The sequence below is a fragment of the Opisthocomus hoazin genome, chromosome 1, assembly GCF_030867145.1.
Source record: "Opisthocomus hoazin isolate bOpiHoa1 chromosome 1, bOpiHoa1.hap1, whole genome shotgun sequence".
In the NCBI taxonomy this organism is placed as follows: Eukaryota; Metazoa; Chordata; class Aves; order Opisthocomiformes; family Opisthocomidae; genus Opisthocomus; species Opisthocomus hoazin.
In genome coordinates, this window is record NC_134414.1 from 105,204,537 (window position 1) to 105,228,548 (window position 24,012).

General features: G+C 43.3%; 1 protein-coding gene across 1 annotated transcript in view; it reads right to left on the bottom strand.

Moving 5' to 3' along the window:
- Nucleotides 1–24,012, bottom strand: part of IGSF5 (immunoglobulin superfamily member 5) — a 34,572-nt gene that overhangs the window by 2,429 nt on the left and 8,131 nt on the right. The window contains exons 3-8 of the mRNA XM_075431793.1: nucleotides 19,519–19,839; nucleotides 18,168–18,476; nucleotides 12,918–13,049; nucleotides 12,364–12,388; nucleotides 9,345–9,457; nucleotides 7,223–7,299 (exon numbers count right to left, since the gene is read on the bottom strand). Coding sequence (XP_075287908.1) covers nucleotides 7,223–7,299; nucleotides 9,345–9,457; nucleotides 12,364–12,388; nucleotides 12,918–13,049; nucleotides 18,168–18,476; nucleotides 19,519–19,839 — 977 coding nt within the window. The remainder of the gene's footprint in view (nucleotides 1–7,222; nucleotides 7,300–9,344; nucleotides 9,458–12,363; nucleotides 12,389–12,917; nucleotides 13,050–18,167; nucleotides 18,477–19,518; nucleotides 19,840–24,012) is intronic.

Here is a 24,012-nt window from a genome sequence, read left to right on the forward strand (position 1 = left end):
AAAAAAAAAAAATCTTAAAAAGGCTGAAGACAAGCATTATGTTTGTGGAAAGGAAGTATTCCCAGATACTGTGGACTGTCCTGTGAGTATAAAGTATACTGAACTAGTTAGCATTCTCAGTAACCCCAAAGTTTCAGAGAGGATCCAAGAGCACCTCCTTGCACACGGTCTCTGAAACTTCCTGAAATAGGTCATTATTTGAATCCCTTGTTTAGCAAAATATTGGGGTGGCAATATTTCCCAGAACTTGTTGCACAAAAAATACTGGTTTGCACCCAGATCTACTAAAGGAAAAAAGACGTTAATCAGAATGTTCATCAAGTAATGTTGCTAAAAGAGGTAGTGTTTATGGCCATTAGTAGGCAATACCACAAAAGACTTTGGTTTGCATGTGATTTTGAATAGGCAGGAGCCAGAGGACATGTACCAGCTGGATCTAGACTGCCCTATTCTTCCCTGACAGCACTGGGGAAAATGTAACCCAAGCATGCCTCTCTTGCTTTAAAAATCTCATCTGCAACAATGAGCTGTCCAGCCCCTGCCTTGTCATGACATTTCTCATCACTGCCAAAGCAGGAACCAAGCAGCAGGTTTGCTCCTGGTGTGGGGATTGTGCCCACAACGGTTTGCCTCTGCCCTGCTGCATCTTTCATAGTTATTTGTCTTAGAGCAAATGCCCTGGGTTACTTATATTTTATTCCCACTGTGCTCTGATATCAATTAATGAATAATTTCATGAATTTCAATCAACTCATGCTGTGTACTGGCCCATTTTCTGTGGAGCTTTCTCTGAAGTAGCATAGCCTCGCAGAGGTTGCAGTTCACTGGATATAACTCTGCTGAAATGGAGGCTGCTGGCTGCTGGTCAGTGACCTAAAACTCATTTTATGCTGCTATAGAAGATCTCATAAAACACATTACAAATATAAAATGCAGAGGAGTAGGACCACAACAACCATTTCATATTTAGACCCTGATATGCTACAGATGCTAGAACCTCTGCTTGGGTTTGGTTTTAAAGTTGTTTCTTCTTCAAATTAATTCAGTGCTCTACTACTCCTGTCAGTCGTTGTCTGAAAAGAAATGGTTTCATTAGTCATTACATCCTACACACTGAAGGGGAAAAAATAAAGCTCTAGCAGTTTGCTGCACAGCCCAGCATTACAGGAGGGAGTTTCTAAGGTGGTCCCCTCTATCAGTACGGATGCAATATTGTCAGCATTTCTTTTATATAATTTTAAATTTCCTTGTACTGTCAGCTTGGCATTTAGTTAACCATGGATATTTGACAGTCACATGTTTCAAAGCCTGCCGTTGACTTATCATCTACCCTGGATGTCTTTTTATAGGGTTTACTATGAAGGGCTGTTACAGTGGGAAAAGCTTTGCATAGTTTGTTGGTTTGGCTGGGGAAACAGATGCCGAAATCCTTCCATCTCTTCCAGCTCTTCAGTCAGACAAAAAGTGAGCTAGCAAAACACAGATGAATCAGAAGGTAAAATGAGTGTATGTATCAGCTGATTTCAGGTCAGTGATGTTTTGAATATTGATCTTCAGTCAATGAAAGAAGGAATTCTGCTATTACAAGCATGTTGTGTCATTTCTGCAACCCATATGACATCAGTGATATGAATGATGAACACACATCTGGCATTATGAAACAGGGCTCTGATCTTCAAACTGATTTGACAGATGGCAGCTCCTCAGACACTGACGCTGTGGAAATGTGTGATAAACTGAAGGCTTTGCCTGCTATTAGCCAGCCAAAAGAATCCAAGCCTAGCTGTATTAGAATGAATTGCTGAAATTAACGTGGTCAGAGTGCTTCCAAATGTATCCGCATGCATCACACATTTGGCTAACTGTTAGAACAAAGAATCAGGGAGGCACAGCTTTCTATTTCTGAAGGTTATTTTCCCCTCTGCCCTCAGTTTTTAATTCTCATTCCAAATTCACTTAATTTACAGGAAAACACTGGCCCAGAAGTTCTGGATACCCTCAAAATATTTTGGATACACTATTGCTTCAGAGAGCAAACCAGTTCCATCCTGTCAACTTTTTGTACAGTCAGCACATTTCCCTGTCCATCAGTAGACATACAGTCTGGAAATTCCTTCTCGTTTCTTCGTGGGTTACTCACACCTACATAACTTCACTCCTCCCCTTCTTCTACAGATACTTGGAAAAATTACACTATAAACTTCACCTGCCTTTTCTATATCTGTATCATCAATGTTTATTACTCTCTTAATCAAGATATGCTGACCAATTAATATCATAACATGAACATACTCTACAGTACATTTCGTCAGTAGGTGTGAAATTATTTGCAGTCATTGGTTTATATTTCTATTTTATTGACCTTTTAATTTGATTTTGATAGCTTAATTTTTCTTTTCAAACAATCTTCAGAGTCAGAGCAGTTATACACAGTGCAACAAACAGAGCTATAATTCATCATTAATTTTTTTCCCAGTATAAAACCACAACTACAACTAAATAATATTTCCAGTTTATGGAGTGTCATTTGGAGTGGTTAAGAAGAAAAATAGATCCTTCCCCATTAATGGAGCCATGACTCACTCTGGATTGGAGAGGAAGAGTGTGGCTGTGCTGGCAAGCGCAAGCCTCTTGTAGTTATGCTGAAGTCAGCTGAACCACACTAGGGATGAATCTGGCCCACTGTAAATGACCACTCAATGCCTTTTATGAAATGGTCTTCAGATTTATCATAAAGACATTTATAGCATATTAAACGGACTAATTATGAAGCTGTGTAGGAGACTGTCCAGTTCTGCAAGATGCTGAGCTCTTAGAGCTCCTTTTGTACAAGTGAGACTTGCAGGTTTTTGGAGGTGGCACTCAGGACCTGGCAGAACTGGCCCTATGGCCCTTGCTCAGGCTAAACTGCCTCTGGGACTGTCCCAAAATCTGCTAGAGCCGAGGTAAGGGATCCCCCTCATTGCACTTGGATTTTGGAAGGAGCTCTGCACAATGGGCCAGGGCATGAGAAACAGCCCGTCGGATGGGGCCTTGGTCCCTAACACCCTTTTGGCCTGCAGGTCAGCCCTGAGACTAGGAGCAAGGATCACTCTCCTCCCTTCGCTGACAGTAACAAAATATGCAATTAAACAGAAGCCTGTAACTCTACTCTCCATTTGACCTTTTATTGGCTAATGTAATCAGAATGAAGACCTTCCAGCACCCCTGACTGATGCTCCTGGCCTCCTCTTCCAGTGACTGGTAATTTTTTCCTCAGCTCAATAATTTAGTTCGATATTAATCATTTTTTAAATGTCTTGCACACCTTTTTTTCCCCCTTTCTTCTTCGCTGAGGTATTACTTTTCCCCAAGATGATTTGCCAAATACTTTGCTCATTTTGTGAACTGATCAGCGCAATTTCTGGGCAACATTTATCTTCTGCGAACATTTTGCATTAATTTCTGATTCAAAGAGTTTGTATGGCCAATAGCTGACCTAAGTCATTTTCTGTTGTCACCTTTTACAAAGAGACCCACCAGGTATTTCAGGTTGGGTCCATGGGCAAGGACTTCTTAGGAAACAAAACCTGTGATACAAAGTCTCCCTTAATCTCTCGAATCATTTAAAATCATAACTTTTTACATATGGAACAGAAGGAATCAAATCTGAAGCTGATACCCTGAGAGACACAGGGAGACCACCTAGTGCCTTTGACCTGTGCTGAAATTTTCCATCCAGTTTTCTTCTGTGAGTGGGAGGAACGGGCTGTGCGGCAGGTATGCTTGCCCCTGTCCAGTCAAAACGCTGACTTGAAAAATCTTTATTCACTGCTATTGCTCTGCTTTTAATGTCATCCCCACATCCATGAGCTTCTTTTAATTTTAAAACTCTCCATTCAAACTTTGCCCATATGGACCTATTGTCTGGTTTTGTTGCTGTGGTTAATCCTGATCCCATAAGGTGACAAGGAAGCCAACCACAGAAATTCTAACTTCTTTCACCTTTCAGAGGCAGAGAGATAAGGCATTAGGTCTTCAGTCTCTGTCACTCTTTCCATCAGTAGACGGGCTCCTCGTTCCTTCCCCAGCCTGCTCCTGAGGGAGGACTTGGGTTCTTCACTCTTCTTCTTGACCTCCATAGAAGCACTGCAAGGATGTTTGCTCATTTTTCTTGATTATCCTGGGAGAGAGAGGCAATTTGCTGAAGTCCAGCCCTTTATGTCCTCCTTCACTGTGGAAAAAATTCCCTGCATAACCTCTCTTCCTCCTGTTTTTTTACTCTCTATTTCTCATTTAAAAGTCCAGAAGAATAAAGGTTAAAAATTTTGGGGAATGTTTCTGGTATCCAGGCAGGGAAAGACAACTGAAAAACAGAACTTTCTGTGCTTAGAAAATGCAGTAGCAGGAAGGCAGGTGGTTTCTGAAGAAATTGTTTGATTCAGCACTAATCAGCAAACAGTTAAACAGCTTGCCATCTGATTTCTCCTACTTGACAAGAAATATATTATAATGAAAGAGAACCACAATATTTATTATACAAAATATTGGCAACAGTGGTGACTAAACTTTATTACAATGCATCCGGTAACGCTTTTTATCAGAAAACCTCTATTATGCAGTTAACAGGGAAGGTTATGAATGTAAAGCCCTTTTTTTGTCTGGAAAATGTTTTACTATATTTGTATATAATGTCAAAAATTCAAATCACAGACTGCAAATCCACAATTTAAGGTAAACATTCATCAACCTTTATCAGCTCCTGCATATACAAGATGGGACCATCACAATATACTGAGAAGTCCTGTTCAAACTGAGAAATAGTTTGTCTTCACAAGCCATTTTTAGATTGCTAAACATTCCTCCAACATATGGGAAACAGTTATAAATAATTTTCACTTCTAGATTATCTCCTGATGATTTTCAAAAATGTGTGTGCAGTTATCGATGCAGCTAGAAACCACCATAACAGACTTGTACCAAATACTGTCCAGGGACAACTGCTTTAACAGACATAGCTCACCTTTATGCTGTGTGCCTGTGACGAATTTCAATGTTTCCCTAGCCACCAGGCAGCAAAGGACCTCCTAGACCTCCTAATCTAGCATTTGTCACAGAGGGCTTCACCTGCATTCATGTTTCAGTTTGAATCAGGAGCATGAACTCAACGCTTGTGAACCCAGTCTCCTGATGGTCCCCACTCACAACACCATCGTTCTCGCCGCGGAGCTGTGTGAGAGCACCCAAACCAGATACCTTTCAGATGACACCAAACGACTTAATGCCCCTCCAGTGCACAACCGGTGCACATCAACCATCAGTGAGCACCCAGTCACTGAGAAATGGCTACAGCAAACTGAAGCTATCTCCTCCCCCTGAAATGTGTATGGGGTAGATACAAGGTCCTCAACACAAGCTCTTTTGCTTCTCAGAGGAGACCGTAATGTGTCACATGCCTTGTGCATATACACATAGCCAGTGCCTTGTAATCCTGTTCATAAGCATATCACTGTCTGAAACTATTGCTCAGGGTTATAGATCCACATGGAACCCTCAGCTGTTTTGTACACGCTTTTCAGCTTTGCTTTAATAGTATTCTGTTTGACAAGTAATTAATGTCAAACATAATAACTACCAGCCACAAATACCTCAGTATCATTGCTATTATTTTTACTGTTATTTTGATCGTTTTAATCATTGATTACTTCCTAAATTTCATTCTGTGCCAAAAGAACTAGACACGCGTTGTTATGATTTCTATGCAATGTCATCCCAAGACAGATTTCTGCATTGTACATGTTGAAACAGCTCCTCAAAAATAAATGAGTTACCACTGTCTTGAGGAGTGAACTCTGTACCACATCCCTGCCACTTTCCCAAGAGAATATTGGCAAAAACCACTATGGAGGTGCTAAATGTATTTTACAAATATATGGCATAAATTAAGATCTATGTTGCTGTTCTGCTAGAAGCTAAGAGAGCCCAGCACCACTCTTCAGAACAGAGGTGGCTGAGAACAGTGCAAGTAGAGGAATAAACACTGAGCTTTACTTCTTGACATGTTTGCCACATGGAAAGGGGGCAAAGCTCTAGGGTGGACTGAGCTTTAGCTGCGTGCTTCTCCTTCCATCATGTACTGCTGAGATACCAAAGGTCTCTAAGATCAGTGTAAAGTTCCTGGCTGAAGCAACTTCTGCAATATAGAAGTGTAATTGGAAAACACAATCAAGAAATGATTCCTAGAAAATGCACATTTATTTACTGTATCTGCACTGGATTTTGTTTGCAAAGGAACCTCAAACCTCACCTTCAGCAGTGCCTCCATCATATATCCACATCTCCTCCAGTCTGGCAACTGGGGAGAATAACAAAAACATTGCAGACTTCCACTTTGGCAAAGGCACCTATATAACAGCTGTCCAGAATTATTACATGCCCAGAGCAATGCAAATTTCCACATTATAATGATTTAATGTACAATATACACAGAGGTGAATTCTCAAAAGCCAAGCCAGAGTTACTTGTGCTGGCAAGGCTGAGAGAATTAATTAATGGTAACAAGTGGGCCTATGGAGAGAGAGGAGAAGACTTTTTAATCTCAGGAATGATGAAAAGACAATTGGTTTTACCTACGGGAAGTCTGTCCCAGGCAGGGCTACCCATCATGCTGGCCAGCAGAATGATTTGGAGGAGGACAGCTATGAAAAGCAATGGAAAGGAAAGAGCAGACGCTGACCGAGTGCTTCTCAGAATTCAAGGAGCGTCTGGATGATGCTCATAGTCATGTGGTTTAGTTTTAGGCAGTCCTGCGAGAAGCAGGGAGTTGGACTTGGCGATACTTATGGGTCCCTTCCAACCTGAGATGTTCTGGGATTCTGTGATTCTATGAGGGGAAGTCTGTGACTTCGTAACTTTAGCCTGGCAGGTGGGGAGGAAGATGTAGCAGAGTGCTGAGGGGGTAAGATGTGATAAAAGCTTTATTAGGCATTTCTTCCAAATATCAGGGGTGGTTGTTTCTCCCTCACATCCCATCCTCCCCCAAAAACCATCTACATCCGAGGCTAATGCTCAGGCCACTTATCCTTAGAAATCAAACCTTCAGGAATGCTGAAGGGACATTTCACTTGCCCAATTACAGCTGTAATTGACTCCTAAATGTCTACCTCCACCCAAAATCTACGCTTTGACATAGCACGACACACACTGTGTGAAAAAAAGGACAGGATATCAGCATTACAATTACCTGTGGTACTGAACTGGTATGTAAATCTGCAGCGGAGGCAGTGAACTTTGAAGACATTGGGGGAAGAGAGGCAATTCCTGTAACAAGAACATACAAGGTTACTGTTACTCGGTGTCCACCATGGCATGAACCGCAAGCCATTCAGGAATACAGTTAAATATGATTTAATATTGTGAACCAAACTCTAGCTAACTTGTTGAGCTAACATGGCAAGGTTTTTGTAGTCGCGGGGAGGGGGAGGGGAGGAGGGAGCTTGCAGCTGTGGCTTCAGTGAGAAGACACCAGGAGTTGCCCCCATGTCAGACAGAGGCAGTTCTAGCTGGCTCCAAGACGGTCCTCAGTTCCAGCTGGCTCCAAGACGGTCCTGCTGCTGGCCAAAGTTGAGCCCGCCAGTGACACTGGTGGCACCTCTGTGATAATGTATTTATGAAAGTGTAAAAACCACTGCGCGACAGGAGCTGCGAGAAAAAGGAGTGAGAAAATGTGAGAGAAACAGCCCTGCAGACACCAAGGTCAGACAAGCAGGGAGTTGGGGATGTGCTCCAAGTGCCAGAGCGGACATTCCCCCATAGCCTGTGGAGAAGACCATGCTGGTGCAGGTTGTCACCCTGCAGCCTGTGGAGGACCACAGTGGAGCAGATATGCACCTGCAGCCCGTGGAGGGCCCCATGCCACAGTAGGCAGGTGTGCCCTGAGGGAAGCTACAGCCTGTGGAGAGCCCACACTGGAGCAGGTTCCTGGCAGGAGCTGTGGCCCCATGGAGAGGAGCCCATGCAGGAGCAAATTTTCTGGCAGGAACTGTGACTCCGTGGAGGACCTATGCTGGAGCTCTCCATTCCTGATGGACTGTACCATGGAAAGGACCTACAATGGAGCAGTTCTTTCTTTAAGAACTGCAGCCCGTGGGAAGGACCCATGTTGGAGAAGTTCGTGAAGGACTGCATCCTATGGGAAGAACCCACGCTGGAGCAGGGGAAGAGTGTGAGGAGGAATGAGTGGCAGGGACGATGTGTTATGGACTGACCACAGCCCTCACTCCCCATCTCCCTGTACTACTTGTGGGGAGAAGGTAGATAAGCTAGGAGGGAAGTTGAGCCTTGGAAGAATTGGGGGTGGGGGAGCTGTTTTTAGTTTTGTTTTTCTCTGGATCATACTCTGTTATTAAATGTCAATAAATTAAATTAATATTCCCCAAGTGAAGTCTTCTTTGCCCGTGAGTAACTGGAGAGTGATCTCCCCATCCTTATCTTGACCCATAAGTTTTTCCATTTTCTTCCCCTGTCCTGTTGAGAAGGGGGAGTGATAGAGCGACCTGGTGACCACTTGTTGGCCAGCCAAGGTCAACCCAGCACACTAAAAAATATGAAAGAAGCCCATCTAGGACTCAGTAGAATGAATTTGTCAAGGTTTACTTAGTTTTCCTTGTATTTTTTATAACTGCTACATTTTACAATACCACATGCTCTTGAAATCTTTCCTTTGCACTTCTTTCTTCACAATTTATTTGTTAGAGAGAAAAGGATGTATGCCTGGATTATAGACTCTGCACAGTAATTTTATGTTATTAAGTGTTTGATTAAACGTCTTGATAATAATGTGGTTACAAATGCAAGTGGTGGGTAACGATTTGGTGGAGATTTACATTTGCTTTTGAAGAGTCTTTGTGCTTAAGGACTAGAATTTATAATGCCTTAGTCATTTATCAGTAAAATCATAGTTCACTAACTGCCTTCTTTTTCTTTCCTTCTTTTTGTTCTTTTTTGGTGGTGATGGATTTTTTTTGTTTTTACAGACCAACTGCAAAATATTGCCTAAATTGATTATCATATGGAAATCCAGCAGTCCCACCTCTAGCCCCAGCAGATATTTGGAAGAGCAAAGGCATTTAAAAAACAAACCCAGGACTAAAACCAAATTCAACTGCAAAGAACTTTGATGTTTTCTCAATACTTTTGAAGGACCATACTCTAAAAAATTCAACATGTTCTGAAAAGGTTCAGGCCAAGCACAAGGCCTTCACAAAGTATTGTGAAATCTTGCAATGTGATTGCTTGACATGTTGTCCAAAATGCCCATGTTGAGATGCAGTTTGACAATACATGATTCACCAGCTTAGACTCACTTGGGATTTGTTCTGTGTTCCACAGTTCCTCTGGAATGTATCCCAGATTTTCGCTACCATGCCTTTGCCGGTTTTCCAAATCAGCATCTTTTTTCTTCTCAGCTGAAACTTTTCTAGAAACAAAAAGGCCTGTCATTAGAACTTCATCATGATACAAGCACTCTTGGGTAGTAGGCTACAGAGGAAAAAATATGTCTTACTTCTGAAAAAAATAGGTGCAAAACTTATCTGGCCCTTCCAGGTAATTAGCTAGTACAAATCTTGTCCCATATAAGTATTACCTGTGAAATTCTGTTCAGAAAGGTCCATCAGCTGCACTATCAGAAAGCAGGAAAATAAAGTGAGCCATCTTCAGAGAGTGAAGACTCTGTTCCAGATTCGTAGGAAATTTATTTTGATCTCTAATCCTGAATTACAAGATATTCAGGGGCCCAATAATGGAACACCAGCTAGGTCACTTATGACAGCTCATCATTTTTGTGATTTGAGCACCCCCAAATTGCAAAAACACAGCATGTTATCTCACATCACCACAGTTAGCTCCCAAGTGATTCATCTGTACACTTTCACTTTGAAATTTACTTTACAAGTGAGTGTAGCTGCAGTGAAGTTGACAGAACATCCTTGGTTAAAGTTACACATCTCTGAATTTGCAGAACAGTGACCTGCATAGCTGCACAGTGAGAAAAGCATGCTTTTTTTTCCTCAAAACTCCTTTGCTAGAAGAGATGCTACTGTTCATCTGTTCGTCCCACGGACTCCTCTCTGGGATAGTCCCAGGTCCATCTTTGCCTAGGTTTCTGGTGTGGCAAGCACAAACTGATGGCAGGACTATGACAACCCAGAGATTTGTAGGGAAAGGGGGAAATGTTCTCAGTTAGCAATATTTGTGGAAACTATTGCATTTATTTTTTGATGTTTAGTAGTAATTACTTTGCAGTCCCATAGAGTTTCAGACGAGCATTAATGACGCACATGTAAAGCTGACAAGCCAGCTATAACTATGTGGCTTTTTTAGGAGACAAACATGTTAGATACCCCTAAGAAACCTGTCATGGTTGCTAGAAGACAAGAGCAATTGTTTAGGAATACCACCTCCACATGTTACATGATACTGTGCTGTCTGTTTTATCTGATCCTTAGATCTCAACAATCTCAGTGTAGTAGCCAAATCAAAAGCAGCTACAAAAAACTGTGGGAGGTACAGAAAGATAGCCAGGCAAGTTAAAAATAAATGTGGGAAGTAAAACAATATATCTTTGGTCTCACCACTTCTTCACTACTAGTACAACGCAGCTTCCAAAATCTAGACAACCATCATTTTTTTAACTGCAGGTAGCTTCCCCCCAAGAAAAAAAAACACCGAACCTACAAAATCTTTAAGTGATCGCAAATAATTCCTGCGATTTCAGTGTCATTGTTTACACATGCTAAAACTTTGCAGAACTGTCAACACTGAGTGTCTCAGTCCAAGCTGAGCCATAGGACCTGGACTCATCCCAGTGCTTACGTATTTGCTTAAGCGTTTGCTTAACTTTCAAAGCCAAAGCAACATTTATGAAGTCAGTACGACAACTCATGTTTAAAGTCAATGGGAAAACAGGAACTTTACTGTACTGACATCTAAAAACACACATTCTGTCATGAAGATAGAATCGTATTTGCCCAGACCAGACTCGAAGACACAGGGGGAAAGTAATGTTATGCCCTATTCTGGACTTGTTCATGTTGTCTGGAAGAAAGTGCTGTGCAGAACCACGTCACCAAGGTAGGGTCCTGGGAAAGACACGGACCCGGCCGTGCCAGTCCCCGCTGCTGGGCAGATGCTTCCCTGAGTGTTCAATTGATTTTGCCATAGCAGGGTTGACCCTTGCAGAAGGCTTTTGGTGGAACCAAGTCAATGTCCAAGTAAAAAGGCTTTGTAGGACTTTATTCAAAGCAAAACCAATATGCAAGTTGTATCTGCTTTTGGCATTCCCTGGTGGTTTAGTCCTGCCCTATTTATATAGCTGCACTTGCTAAAATGATCAATTTAGCATCACAAAATAAGAAACCACGTGGAAGTTCAGTAGTATGGCATGGCATAATTAGCATCATTTCCTCAAGAGAAAATAGTTTTTACCTAATTTCCTTCTTCTGTTTCATATCAACAAAGTGCTCTATAAATGGAAATCCGTCAACAGTCCTTCACCCCATTTCCCACCAGAGGCCATTACTGAAGCTAGGTATTGCTGAAGTGCGAGGCAACTGGTGTAGCGTTTTGTACACCCATTAGGAGACGGGGAGCTAAAAGCCCCACAAGCGTGGGCAGAGTATGAGTTTACAATCCTCCCTAAAAGCTTGGAAAAAATAACTCCAAATTACCCCACCGAGGTTGCCGTCACGGCCGCACTGGCGCCGACAAACAGGGTCTTGATGCTGATAACCGTCAGCTCACGATTCCTACGGTCTTCCAGCGCGGCCGACAGCTCTGCACTCCAGCGCGCCCGACCATCGCCGAAGTGCCTACACTCCTCACGGGGGCAGCTTTATTTCTTTCTTTAATCTCTATCAGCCTGACCCTAAGGCACCTTAGAAGAGCCGGGGAGACCGCCTCATTTCGCCTGCCGCCCCTCCCCGCTGGGCCAGCAGCAGGGCTTCTCGCCGGGAGCGCCGGGGCTCTGTGCCCCCCCCCAAACCCAGCAGCGCTGCCGGGCTCGCAGTGACCTCCTGTGGCGGCGCGGGAAAACGCCCGGCCCCACGCCGGGTTTCCATCCTTTTCGCCCAGTTTGCTGTGGGAGCGGAGCGCTCAGCCGGCTGGGAGCTGCCGCCCTCCCCTTTGCCCCCGAGGTCGGCCCCTTCCCTGCGCTCTGCCGCCCGGCTCTGCAGGCAGAAAGGGACCAGGTCCCGCAGCGGGGCAGCACTCCCGCACAGGGGGGACCCCGAACGTGTGGGACCCCCGCACAGCCCCCTCGCCACCCTACAGCAACCTGAAAGAGTTCAGTTAAAAGGAATAATTTTCCCACCGCATCCAGCTTACCTGATTTCACTCTGATACGTGGATCCTGGGGGGGGAAAAGAAGAAAGAAAAAAAAAAAAAGGAATGTGTTTAAAATGCAGGAAAATAAAATGTGACCTACTATAGAGCTCCTCTTGGAGCATGCGCTGTGTTCCAGCTGTCACGGGGGTATCTCTCCTCCCCGTTCACTAAACTGTGCAACGTCCCTGTAGAACCCCTTACACAGAAATTGGAATTAGGCACACAGCACTGAACGGCATGCTTCCACAAAGAACCTCAGCATAGAAACTAAACGTCAGTGACAGTTAGCGTACTCCTGAAAAATAATACCCCCTTGTAGTTAACGTGAATGGCAAAGCTAATGGGCCGTTGATTACTCTGGAACCAATTTATCTGAGAAACAGCAGGATGAAAGTAAGGAGCATCTGAACCAGGGCATGGTTAAGAGCAGGATCTGTCTACTTACACTTCTGCTTACAGGCCTTTCCGCTGCACCAGCACCGACACAACTAGGAGATTTACATCTAACTTAAGACACTTTTTAACATATAGACTAATTGTGAAGGTCCACTTACTCTTCTTCTTCAGGCAGCAGCAGCGTACGACAACTGCAATGATAATGATCAGAAGAATAATGCCAACAAGTGAAAGCACGACTGCAAGTACAACAACCCACGTGTTTCTGCTGTCTTCACTGTAATCATTTTCTGTTAAATAAATGGAGAAATATTGTACTATCAGAGCCTCAGAACATCCTTTTCAGAATATTTACCTTTTCTGTGAGAAGCTGTTAACTGCTTGTTGATAATTTAACAAGAAGTCTGTTTTTTCCAAACAACGGATTATGTATTGATGGATGGTGCCTAAGAATTTAAAGTATTTCTAAATGCAAATCCGTTGTCGCAGTTGTAACTTTTCCCATTGCTACTTCTCTTCTCAAAAACACAGAGTGGCAATCTTCCAATCTAAACTTTGTTTTGCAGATGTACTGGGCCTCCCAGCATCCTTTGGAGACGATTGAGGTTGGGGAAAGGGGTTAAGATTCAATTTAGATGTCTATACTGCCAAAATTCAATGCCTTGCCTAGCTGCTCTTCTCAGTGGAGAGAAAATAGGTATTTTGGGTTACAATTCATTTGGCAAAATGTGCATGTGTCCCGTTGGATAAGATGAACAGCTCTGAAGAAGCGTCCGTCTCTCCCCACAGACCACAGAGACAGTCTTAGGTGACTAGTACAGATGGAGATCTCTAGCCTGTCGGTACGACTTTCTGATGAATCTCACCTTGGGATTTCTCTCACTGATTTCTGCAGGTGTTTGATTTTGGGACATACGTGGTAGGGCATCTGTTATCCGCTTAAAAAGCAGTGAAGAGCAAAACCTGTAAAGAGCAGCACCGTTTGGGAATATGCAGCTACTAACCCATCTTCATTACTGTCGTTCTCACAACATTAACATATTCCTCTGTCTCTGCTGTAATCTACAGAGTTAAGGCAGGTGATCTCAAGATAATTCAGTATCTTGCTGAAATTGGTTGCTATGACCAGACAGTTTTCCTACAGAGCTCTCACGTGCACAGAATTTTAAAAATACCCTGTAGCTCTCGTGCAGCTGAATGCACAAGAAAGATGTGGGTCTGATTGTCGCATCATCCTGCCCTTTGGTTTTGACCAAATATTTCAGAAGCACCTCTAATTTGGCTGTCCTTTGAAAAGCACCCCCAAAGTCATTTCGGCAGATGCTTAGAAACAAAATTCCAGTCCAAATTACAGGTGTGAGACATATCCAAACTTGACAAAACCCACTCTGTTGCACTGGGTTTATCATTGCCTTTTCCTCATTAGAGGCCCCAGTTAGCAACTGCACGGCCACATTTAGCTAGCAGCCTCTGGAAAAGGTACCACAGCAATACGAGCGACTGGTAGCTGCGCAGTGTCAGGGCTATGCCCCTGCTGTGTGAACCGGAGTATCTGCTGGTTTACCTGTGGCAGCGAATAAAGAAGTAAATCCTTGCTATCTACAAATTTGCCTGGGCGTGTGTTTGGGGTTTGGAGGCTTCTGACTACAAAGATACAGGACCAGAGCCTCCTACAAAGCTTGAACCTCTGTCAGGAGTCTGCATTCTCCAAAGCTCAGGTCATTATGATTAAGCAATTTGTTCCAGTCATCCCTAATCCTAATGCTCAATCAGCATGTTTTGAATTTCTTCTGACTGTTAGAGAAAACAAGAACTCAGTAACACGCAAACTAGTAGTTAATTCTGTAGGCTGCAATCATCTGTGATTACAATTGATGATAAACTTGTTCAGAATATTTCTATCTAGAAGTACTGCAACAGATATCTGTATTTTATCGTATTTTGTTCCATAGAGCATGCCACAGGGATTTCAAGGTGCCTAAGATATCACAGACAGCTATTTAGCTATAGGGGAAGGTTTAACCCTGGTGTGAAGGGAGGAGCCAAACACACCTGCACTGGCCCATACCCCCAGGCTGCCTGCCACACCAGGGTATTTCACTCCCTGCCAGGTTCATGTTACATGCCAAAAGAGGAACTAAGGAGCTGAATCCAGAAGGACAGGGTGCAGCCCATTCACTCCTGGCACTTCAGCATTGTGGTTTCTCCCCGGTTTTGGAGGATCTGGAAAGCAACTGGAGCTGGGAGCAGCAGGTATGAATGTAGGAGCTGCCAGCTCAGCATGCAAGTAGGGGTTCAAGAGAGGGGTACTAAAGCATGAAGGCATTAAACCCCTTTTAGTCTCATTAGTCAATCCACGCCAAACTACATGAGGTGCTTAGTGTGGCCAAAGCATTATTCCATAGGGCCCGTCCTCTGCTGCTATCCTGACCTCTGACTCCTCCCAAAGCTGCCCAAAAATTTCCTTGGGCAAAGTATCTGCAGGAAAGGGCATTTTCCCTGGCACATGCTGGTGACCAAGGAGAAATGAGAGACCAGAAAAAGCTGCACATCACTTATTGAGCACTTTGGAGCTTTCTTGTTAACTTAAAAAGCGAAGGAAGACTGGGGTCATGACGCATTCCCTATCTTCATCTTCTGCAGATCAAAGGCCACATGAAGTCAACACTGAAGCCACAGAGAGCTTCGACCCAGCTAAGGGACTCTGCCACAGAACCCATTCCCCAGTAACAGCTCTGTGAATGTATCTGCTGGGATAACTCCGTAGGAGTTCCCAAATCTGGGCCTCAGCCAAACACCACTGGAGTGAGGTACCTCCGGAGGAGGAGTGAGTGACACAAAAATGCATCACCTTGTATGGAAAGGTCTGAGATTAAGACTGACCTAGACGTGCAGGAAGGTAGGGCATTCATTGACCAGGAGACGGCTAGCTGAAGAGGGCTCAGATTTTTGGTTGCAATTCTTGTGAATGGACAGGTATTGCTTGTGAGGAATAGGCAGGAATTCAGTTCCTCGAGTTTTTAAGTGAAGGCTGAAATTCGTATCGCAGTAATTTTGTGAGGGACTCCTTAGATGTTTGAAGCTAGTTGTATTCTTTGCTGACAACAGCTAGCTAAGGCTGAGTCTGTATGTGAAAAGTCAGACAAGTGCTGAGATTTCAAGTGTGATATATACATTATATATCTTCCTCTGTCCTAAATGTCACGTCTTTATTTCATTCTAATAATTTAAAGGCTGCATATTCTCACATCCTGACAAATTTTGAGTGTCTGCTGCTGCACAATGATTTTTCCAAGGAGAGATGAATGATAGTCCTATACAATCACTAATTATACACTAATTGTGCTTCATGACATCTGTTTTTCTCCTCTTCAGATTTACAATAAGTAGCTATGGAAACTGAGGATGGATACCTCAGTACTTCACAAATGAGTAGGCAGGGGAATTTATCAATTTCCTCGGGATAGTTCTGTTTTGCTTAGTCAGTAATTGGGAGCAATCTGATTACAAAAAAGTCATATTAAGAATGGTGAAGTGACCTTTTTCAACTGCATTATAAAGCAAGTACTTCTGAACAAGTCTTGCTAAAAATGACTCATACTTAAAATAAAAGGCACAGTTACTCAACCTCCTCAGTTGTTTATACGTCAAAATTTCTACACCAAACCCCTCATCAACCCACTATAAGCATGTCTTTGTACATGCTATGTTCACCCATTACAGAAGAAGAATCAGTTCATCAAGGGAAGATGTCAGCATGATTACAGAAGTTCACAATGCCCAGCAGATCGTGAAAAGAAACGTAGACTCAAGGCCCTACTCTGTACAGAAGACAGCTGGGGATGCATAGACCCACTGCCAAAAACGTCCATGTAACCTACACATTTCCTATACCACAGGATAAGGCTAATAAAAGGATGTCACTGGAGGGTGGACTATGTCACTGCAGGTGGCAGTGTACCTATATCTGGCAACCTCAGTCCCCTGCCATGCAGTTAGTGCTTCAAGCTTAGTTTGTCTTGAGACTCCTCTACCTTACAGTGGAGACACTTAGCTAGTCCCAACAGAGAAATTGTCTGGTATTGGCTCCCTCATCTGACTTAAACACTGCTAACCCACAGGGAGATCATTCCTCTTACTTGCTCTTATTGTGTTTGGAAAAGAAAAACATTTTTTGTAGGATTCTGTTAGATTACGAGGCAGATTTGTTGTGATAGACCCACTTGCTTTGTTCCACACTGGCAGCACAGATCAGATAAAATCGCCCTTTTCCTGATAAACTTCCTGATACTGTGAATGTGTTAAATTATGGAATTTATTTTCGTCGGATGTCAGTGAGGCCAAAGATTAGCAGCATTACAAAAAATGCTGGCAACGTCAGTGAAAATAGTTAGGGTTACCAAAGGTCTAACTGTTATTGAGAGATTTGCTCAACATCCATGCTTAGATTACAGTGAGCTTGGATTTCCTCAAATAAAAGGCAATGAAAAGCAACCAAATGCACTATCCAAAGAATCCCACATATGTTGCTGCGGGACAAGTTTTACCTTCCTGTAAGACATGAAAGAGACCATACCAGGAAGAGGGAAGCAGGCTCAATGGCTCTTTCGTCTAAGTAGGCTTTGGGATAAACGATACGCAGCTTCTCTTGATGACCTGATTCTTGTTCTGTAATGGGCGAACATACTACATACAAAGACGTTTTTACAGTAGGTTTATGATAGTTGTACAGTATAGAAATTCCTATATATAAATGCTACCATCTGCAATTAGGTGCCAGCCTCAGTGCAGCCCTGGGGTTGTTACCACCATATTACAACAACTCCATCACATCCGATCACAGCTCATAGGGCAAACTTTCTGTTTGCATCTGAAGTGCTAGCACAGAATATATTCTGAGTTGTGTGTGGAAACTGGGAGTAAAATCCAGGGGAGGTTTCCAAGTCAGTGGTAAAACTGGTATTGAACATTATGGAGAACAATTTCACCTGAAGGTTTGGTTTTTAGTTAATGAGGTCTAACAATTATATGAGAGGCATGGCCTAATCAAAGACGTTTAACATCTAAATACATTAGATGTTTGCTTGGTCAAGGAGCAAAGGCTGGTTTTCTTAGCAGCGAATCCACAGTAGGAGTCAGTGGCAGGTGTACTGCTTCGTTTGTCTTGCTCAATCCTAAACCGGACTTTGTGGTTCATTGGGTTTGTACCAGCCCTCTCACAGTTGTGAATTTAACCCTACCTATGTATCAGGTTGTGACTATTTGGTCTTTAATTCTATCACCTTTGCATATCTCATAGTATTCCATTTGCAAATAAAAGACATTTCAAAATAAAACAAAGCAAAACAAAACAAAAAGCACAGTTCTGATAAAACAGCATAGGCAAAGTACAAAAAACATTCACTTACCTGTAGCAGATGTGACAAAAACAACAGTTACAGTTGCATTCTGAGGGTTAGGGAGTGCTTCTATGTCAGCTAAACAAGTCAAAATCTCAGTGTCCGTTGGAGTCAAAGTTAGGATGCTCAGGGCATTGCTGAGGTCATTAGATCCTTGACTTTGCTGGGTAACATACCTCGACTTATCAATGAAAGAGTCATTTGTCATCCAGGTAATGTCTGGAGCTGGAGCCCATCCTAAGGCTTCGCAAACAATTTCAACTGTTTTGTTCTCTTTTACTGTTAAGGTGCTATTTTTGATGAATAAAGATCCATTAACTGTAGGAGGGAAAAGATGTTTTGTTCCTTCAGAATATTTGGCTGCATTGCTTTCCTGCTGATAGTTTTAAATCTTATCTTGCTACCCAGAATTAGCTATTCCTTGAGGCATGAATTTAAAAACCAACATTATTAACACAGATATACCATGGTGCATGACATAAACATGAAGATATTGCAACTTCACGGACACATTGTCCAGTATGTCCAAAGCATAAGTTTCGGCTTTCAGTACCTTTCCAATAAAAAGCAGGAAAACATACATTTTAGCCACCCTGATATATTTCCAGCTGAGGGATGACATAACGAAATAACGGTGTTTCTCTCTAAATGTTAAGTATGCTTGGCTTTTACGAGGAGAGGTTTATGGGTATATGATGAGGTGTTTTCATTGCATGAAGCATCTCTTTGACAAGTGGATGGTGTCTGGTGGCTAGATCTTGCTTTACTGGCTGCACTCTGTCACTACTGATGCTTCAGAGAGGAGGAAGAGGTCTCATACGCAGGGACTTCATACACAGGAACTTTTTGTTCCTCGGAAATGGTAGTTTGCAGCAGCAATCGAATGAAGAGTATCACCTTGTGTCTCAAGGGATTTACTTCTACACACCATTAAATCAAATTCAAATAAGCTGGTCACAGGCAGATTCCTGAGTCAGAAATCAGGAGGGAGATCATCCCTAAAGACAGCAGAAGGCTCATGTAAAAAGATGTGTATATGGGGTAATCCATACTGTTTCTAGCCAAAAGATAATTTTTGACTCACTGCTGGTGGGCCTGATATAGCCTTCAGGCACTTTAATGGAGTCCAATCATAAGAGATGTAACAGGAAAAAACAAGAGCAGCTAAAACCTTCGTTAATGGCACTCAAATGTGACTCTGAAACCTGTTTTGACAGTCAAATTAAGACAAGGGGGATGGGAGGCAAAGGATGGTAGATGAGAGAATGTACTCCTTTGCAGAGATAATTTGAGTAAACCATCACAGGGTTCCCTGAAGTGCAGTATAATAAAATAGCTTTCTATTGATGGCTATACGCACCTTGAACAGAAAGAAACGCAAAGCTGCTCTCACTGGGTGTCTGGGTGCTGCATTCAATTTTTCCAGAGTCACTCAGCTGTGTGTTGTGGATGATCAGCTCTGAGGTAAACGCATTGCTACTGGTATAATTTTGAGCGGTGAAGCGGTCTGATGTTTCAACAGGTCCTTGAGAACTGATGACAGTGAGGACAGGATTTCCATTGGACAGCCAAATGAGAATCACCCATCCTATCGACACAGTGCAATTAAAGCGGGCTTCTGAACCAGCAAGGACTGTTGCATTTGTAGGGCCACTTATAATAGAGTAGCAAAAGCCAAGACCTGGAAGGGCAAACAAAACCGCAGTCTGTAAATACAGAATCACAGAATCACAGAATGGTAGGGGTTGGAAGGGACCTCTGTGGGTCATCTAGTCCAACCCCCCTGCCAAAGCAGGGTCACCTACAGCAGGCCGCACAGGACCCCGTTCAGGCGGGTCTTGAATATCTCCAGAGAAGGAGACTCCACAACCTCCCTGGGCAGCCTGTTCCAGTGCTCCGTCACCCTCAGAGGGAAGAAGTTCTTCCTCATGTTCAGACGGAACTTCCTGTGCCTCGGTTTGTGCCCATTGCCCCTTGTCCTGTCACTGGGCACCACTGAAAAGAGCTTGTCCCCATCCTCCTGACACCCACCCTTCAGATATTTGTAGGCATTTATAAGGTCCCCTCGCAGCCTTCTCTTCTCCAGGCTGAACAAGCCCAGTTCCCTCAACCTCTCCTCGTAGGGGAGATGCTCCAGTCCCCTCACCATCCTCGTAGCTCTCCGCTGGACTCTCTCAAGTAGCTCTTCATCTTTCTTGAACTGGGGAGCCCAGAACTGGACACAGTACTCCAGATGAGGCCTCACCAGGGCAGTGTAGAGGGGAAGGAGAACCTCCCTCCTCCTGCTAGCCACACTCTTCTTGATGCACCCCAGGATCCCATTGGCTTTCTTGGCAGCCAGGGCACACTGCTGGCTCATGGTTAACCTGTCGTCCACCAGGACACCCAGGTAATACACATACACAACCACCACCAAAGGCCTTTGACTTAATTTTTTACTTCCAGCAATTAAAGGCTAAAAAGCCAGGCACCCTGGTTCAAATAGTATTATTCACTAGGAGCAGTAGGGTATTAAGCACTTAGTCACGTATCAGGAAAGGCTGTTGATTCAGCTGAGCTGGCGCTTCACCTCTGACGCTCGTCAGTACCTGATACTTCCAGGAAAAGATTCTTGTCTCATCTTCTATAATGCCTGTCAGTACGTAGTCAAAAGATGTGTATGGTGAATTGAAATTGCAACTGAGTAATGTCAATCCCACAGCAGTATACTGTGGTCAAATGATACACTGCTTTAATGGCCCCCCCCAGCCAATCTTTACAAACCCAAGAACTACAGGTTTACATAGATTAACAGATCTTAACCAGTTCAGAGATGGAGATGTACAATCTAATCTTTCAGCTCCATCTTAGATTAAATGATTTTCTTTGAAGATGCATTTGATTTTTGGACTCTCCTCCTCCCACTCCAAAATCACATAACTTTCTTCAGTGATTCACTAAATAGCTGACTTACAATTTCGCTGAAAGAAAGAAGTTCCACATTTAAGTAGGAAAATACATGAGTTCTCTAGATTTTAAATAAATAAAGGAGTATGTAACTGGTCCCCCTTCTATACATCAGATGATTGCCACTGATTTTCTGCAGCCCCAGCATAGATCCTTCCATGCTCTTTCCCCTATTCATCTCTGTTCATCTGCCTCTTCCCTTAACTCTCAGGCATCATATACAACTTTCTTCCACTTCTCTGGCTTTCTGTTAGCCAGAGTTGCTGTAATTCATGATTTTTTCTCCTTAAAAGGTAGCATGAATTTTGGCTACTATTTTTCAGAACTGAAAGCTCATTTATGATGAAGGCATTTTTTTTTAATTTCCTCCTCAACAGACTCAGGGCCTCCCGCTGCCCTCAGAGGAGTGAATGTGCAGCTGTTGCCCAGGCAGATGGTGGATCCCCTGTGGGTGGGAAAGCAGAATCACTCACAGCTACCAAGCAGAAAGTGAAGGAAGGATGAAGGCAGAGAACTTTTTTTCAAAGCAGCAGCTGTGACTTCGGTCCTTGAAATAGCTAGGGGAAATTGGTGCAATTCTGAAGGTGGGCAAATCTTACAGTATTTCTCAGAGACGGAACATTGTATACCCTAGTCTTCATGAGCGACAAAACTTCAGACTGTAAGAACAACCCAGATTATTTGGTTGATGTCATAGGGAACAGGACTTGAGAGAGCAGTGTTGTGTGAAATTAGAAACCTGCTTCTCTGGTCTTTGTTCTTTGCGAATCCCTTTAGATTTTGGCTCAGTTTCCCAAAGCATCCTATGTCCATGCACAGTGGAGCAAAGGCAGAGGTATTACTGGTGCCTTTCAAGGAGGAGTAGCTGACCAAATGGCCACAGAGTGTGGAAGTGACCTCAGGACATCTCCAGTCCAGCCCCCCTGATAAAGCAGGATCAGTTCTGGCGTTGGACATGGTTGCTCATGGCTTTAGCCAGTCAGGGCTTGAAAACCTCCAAGGATGGAGACGGCACAGCTTCGCTGGGCAACCTGCTCCACTGCCTGACTTCTCACGAGCAAAAAACTTTTCCTTTTGTCCTCTCTGAACCTTCTCTTATTTCAACATATGCCTGTTGTGTGTGGTCCTCTTGCCATTCACCACTGTGAAGAGCCTGGCTCCATTTCCTTGACAATCTCCTTGCAAGTATTGGAAGGCTGCAATTAGACACCCTGCCACCGTCTCTTCTACAGGCTGAACAAGCCCTGCTCCATCACCTGCTCCTCTACTGAACTCGCTGCGGTTTGTCAATGTCTTTCCTGTACTGGGGAGCCCAAAATGGTACGCACTCAGAAGCCAGTCACTTTACAAAGTCACTGCCACCCACAGCCCTGCTGGTTGCAGGTGGGGTGGAGGGGGAAGGAGAGGACTGCCATTTCAGGCTCTGCTGTCACTGAGGTTCATCTCAGCTGAACACACATCCCACCAGGCACAGTTCTTTCTCATCCCACGCAGCTGCTATCGTCCCTTCACCTGCCTCTCAGCTCGGCTCTGCTCCTTTTTGGCCCAGTGCTTCCCAGCACCTCACTGTGACACCTCATTGCTCTTTGATGGGGGCTTTGAAAGGTTTTGGTGGCAAGGGACCTCAGGAACTCTCTAGCCCAGCTCTCTGCTCTGAGCAGACCTAACTTCACAGTTAGGACATTTGCTCAGGGCCTTGTCGAGTCAAATTTTTAGTATCTCCAAGGTTGGAGATTTCACAAGCTCCCTGCAGACCAAGCAGTCCCGCCAGTCAGATCTACCTCACCAGTGAGTTTTTCATCACTTACTGGGAAACACTCATGCTGAGGAAGCACCAGGACTGCCAGTGCTACCCGTAGCGATTCAGGCTGTAGTCTACATAATTACAGCAATTAGATACTACAGTCCATAGCAGTCTAATTAAAACCCCGTGTCTGCAAATTTGGCCTGAGCGTAAGTGTTCAATTATTTTCTAGGAGAAACAAAGTCTGAAATGGTCATTACTCCCTTGCTAAGTCTATTCAGGACAATGAAGTGATTTTTAAAGTTTTCTTTCAACTCAGGTTTTGTATATTTTAGGCAGTTTATTCATTAATGGATTAATTATAAATTATTGAAAAATTAATTTCTCATTCAGTCAATAGCTGTTATGAGTAGGGGAGAATATGCTGTATTGTTTCACACAGAAGAAATGTTTTGTAGTTCTATAAATGGGACCAGAGCCCAATCTCAGTTACGACGTTGCAACCAGAGCCTCAGTGAATGCACCCAGGGCACAAGGTCTGTAATCTCATTGCTCCAAAGTCAACATCATTTTCCAGTTCCCAGCGCACATGTAATCCTAGGCAGTGTATATCTAACCAGGTTTATGCCACGAATTGTTCTTTAACATAAATAGCTCTTCTCTTTCCTCCCACCAGCCGCATGTATTTACAGACAAGAGCCTTTTCATTCTTTGTTTTGCAGGATTATACAAACCTAGCTCTCCCTGGTTCTTTGTATGACCGAGTCTGTGTTCTCTCATGTTTACAAAAGCCTTTACAAAAATTTTCCACCTTCCTGGGTTATGTTACCTCTGCCATGCACCTCGCTCTCCAAAGTATATCTTTGGAGATATATGTGTGTGAACAATAAAACATTAAATGAAAAGCAAACTTCACTTCCACTGATAGCTAATAAAGCCAGATAAGATACAGTAAAGCATATTTCTGTTCAAATTAAATGGGTCATTTTTTCCAGTAGCCTTTATTCAAAGCTCTCTTCAGACTTGTCAAGGTGAACTAAAATACTTTAAAATATGAAACATCTTGAAGACACTCAAATCTCTGTGCATACCTTAATACGTTGCTTTATTGACAGTTAACCCAACAAAGTGCCTAAAAGCCATTTCCTCTTCTTTCTGTTTGTC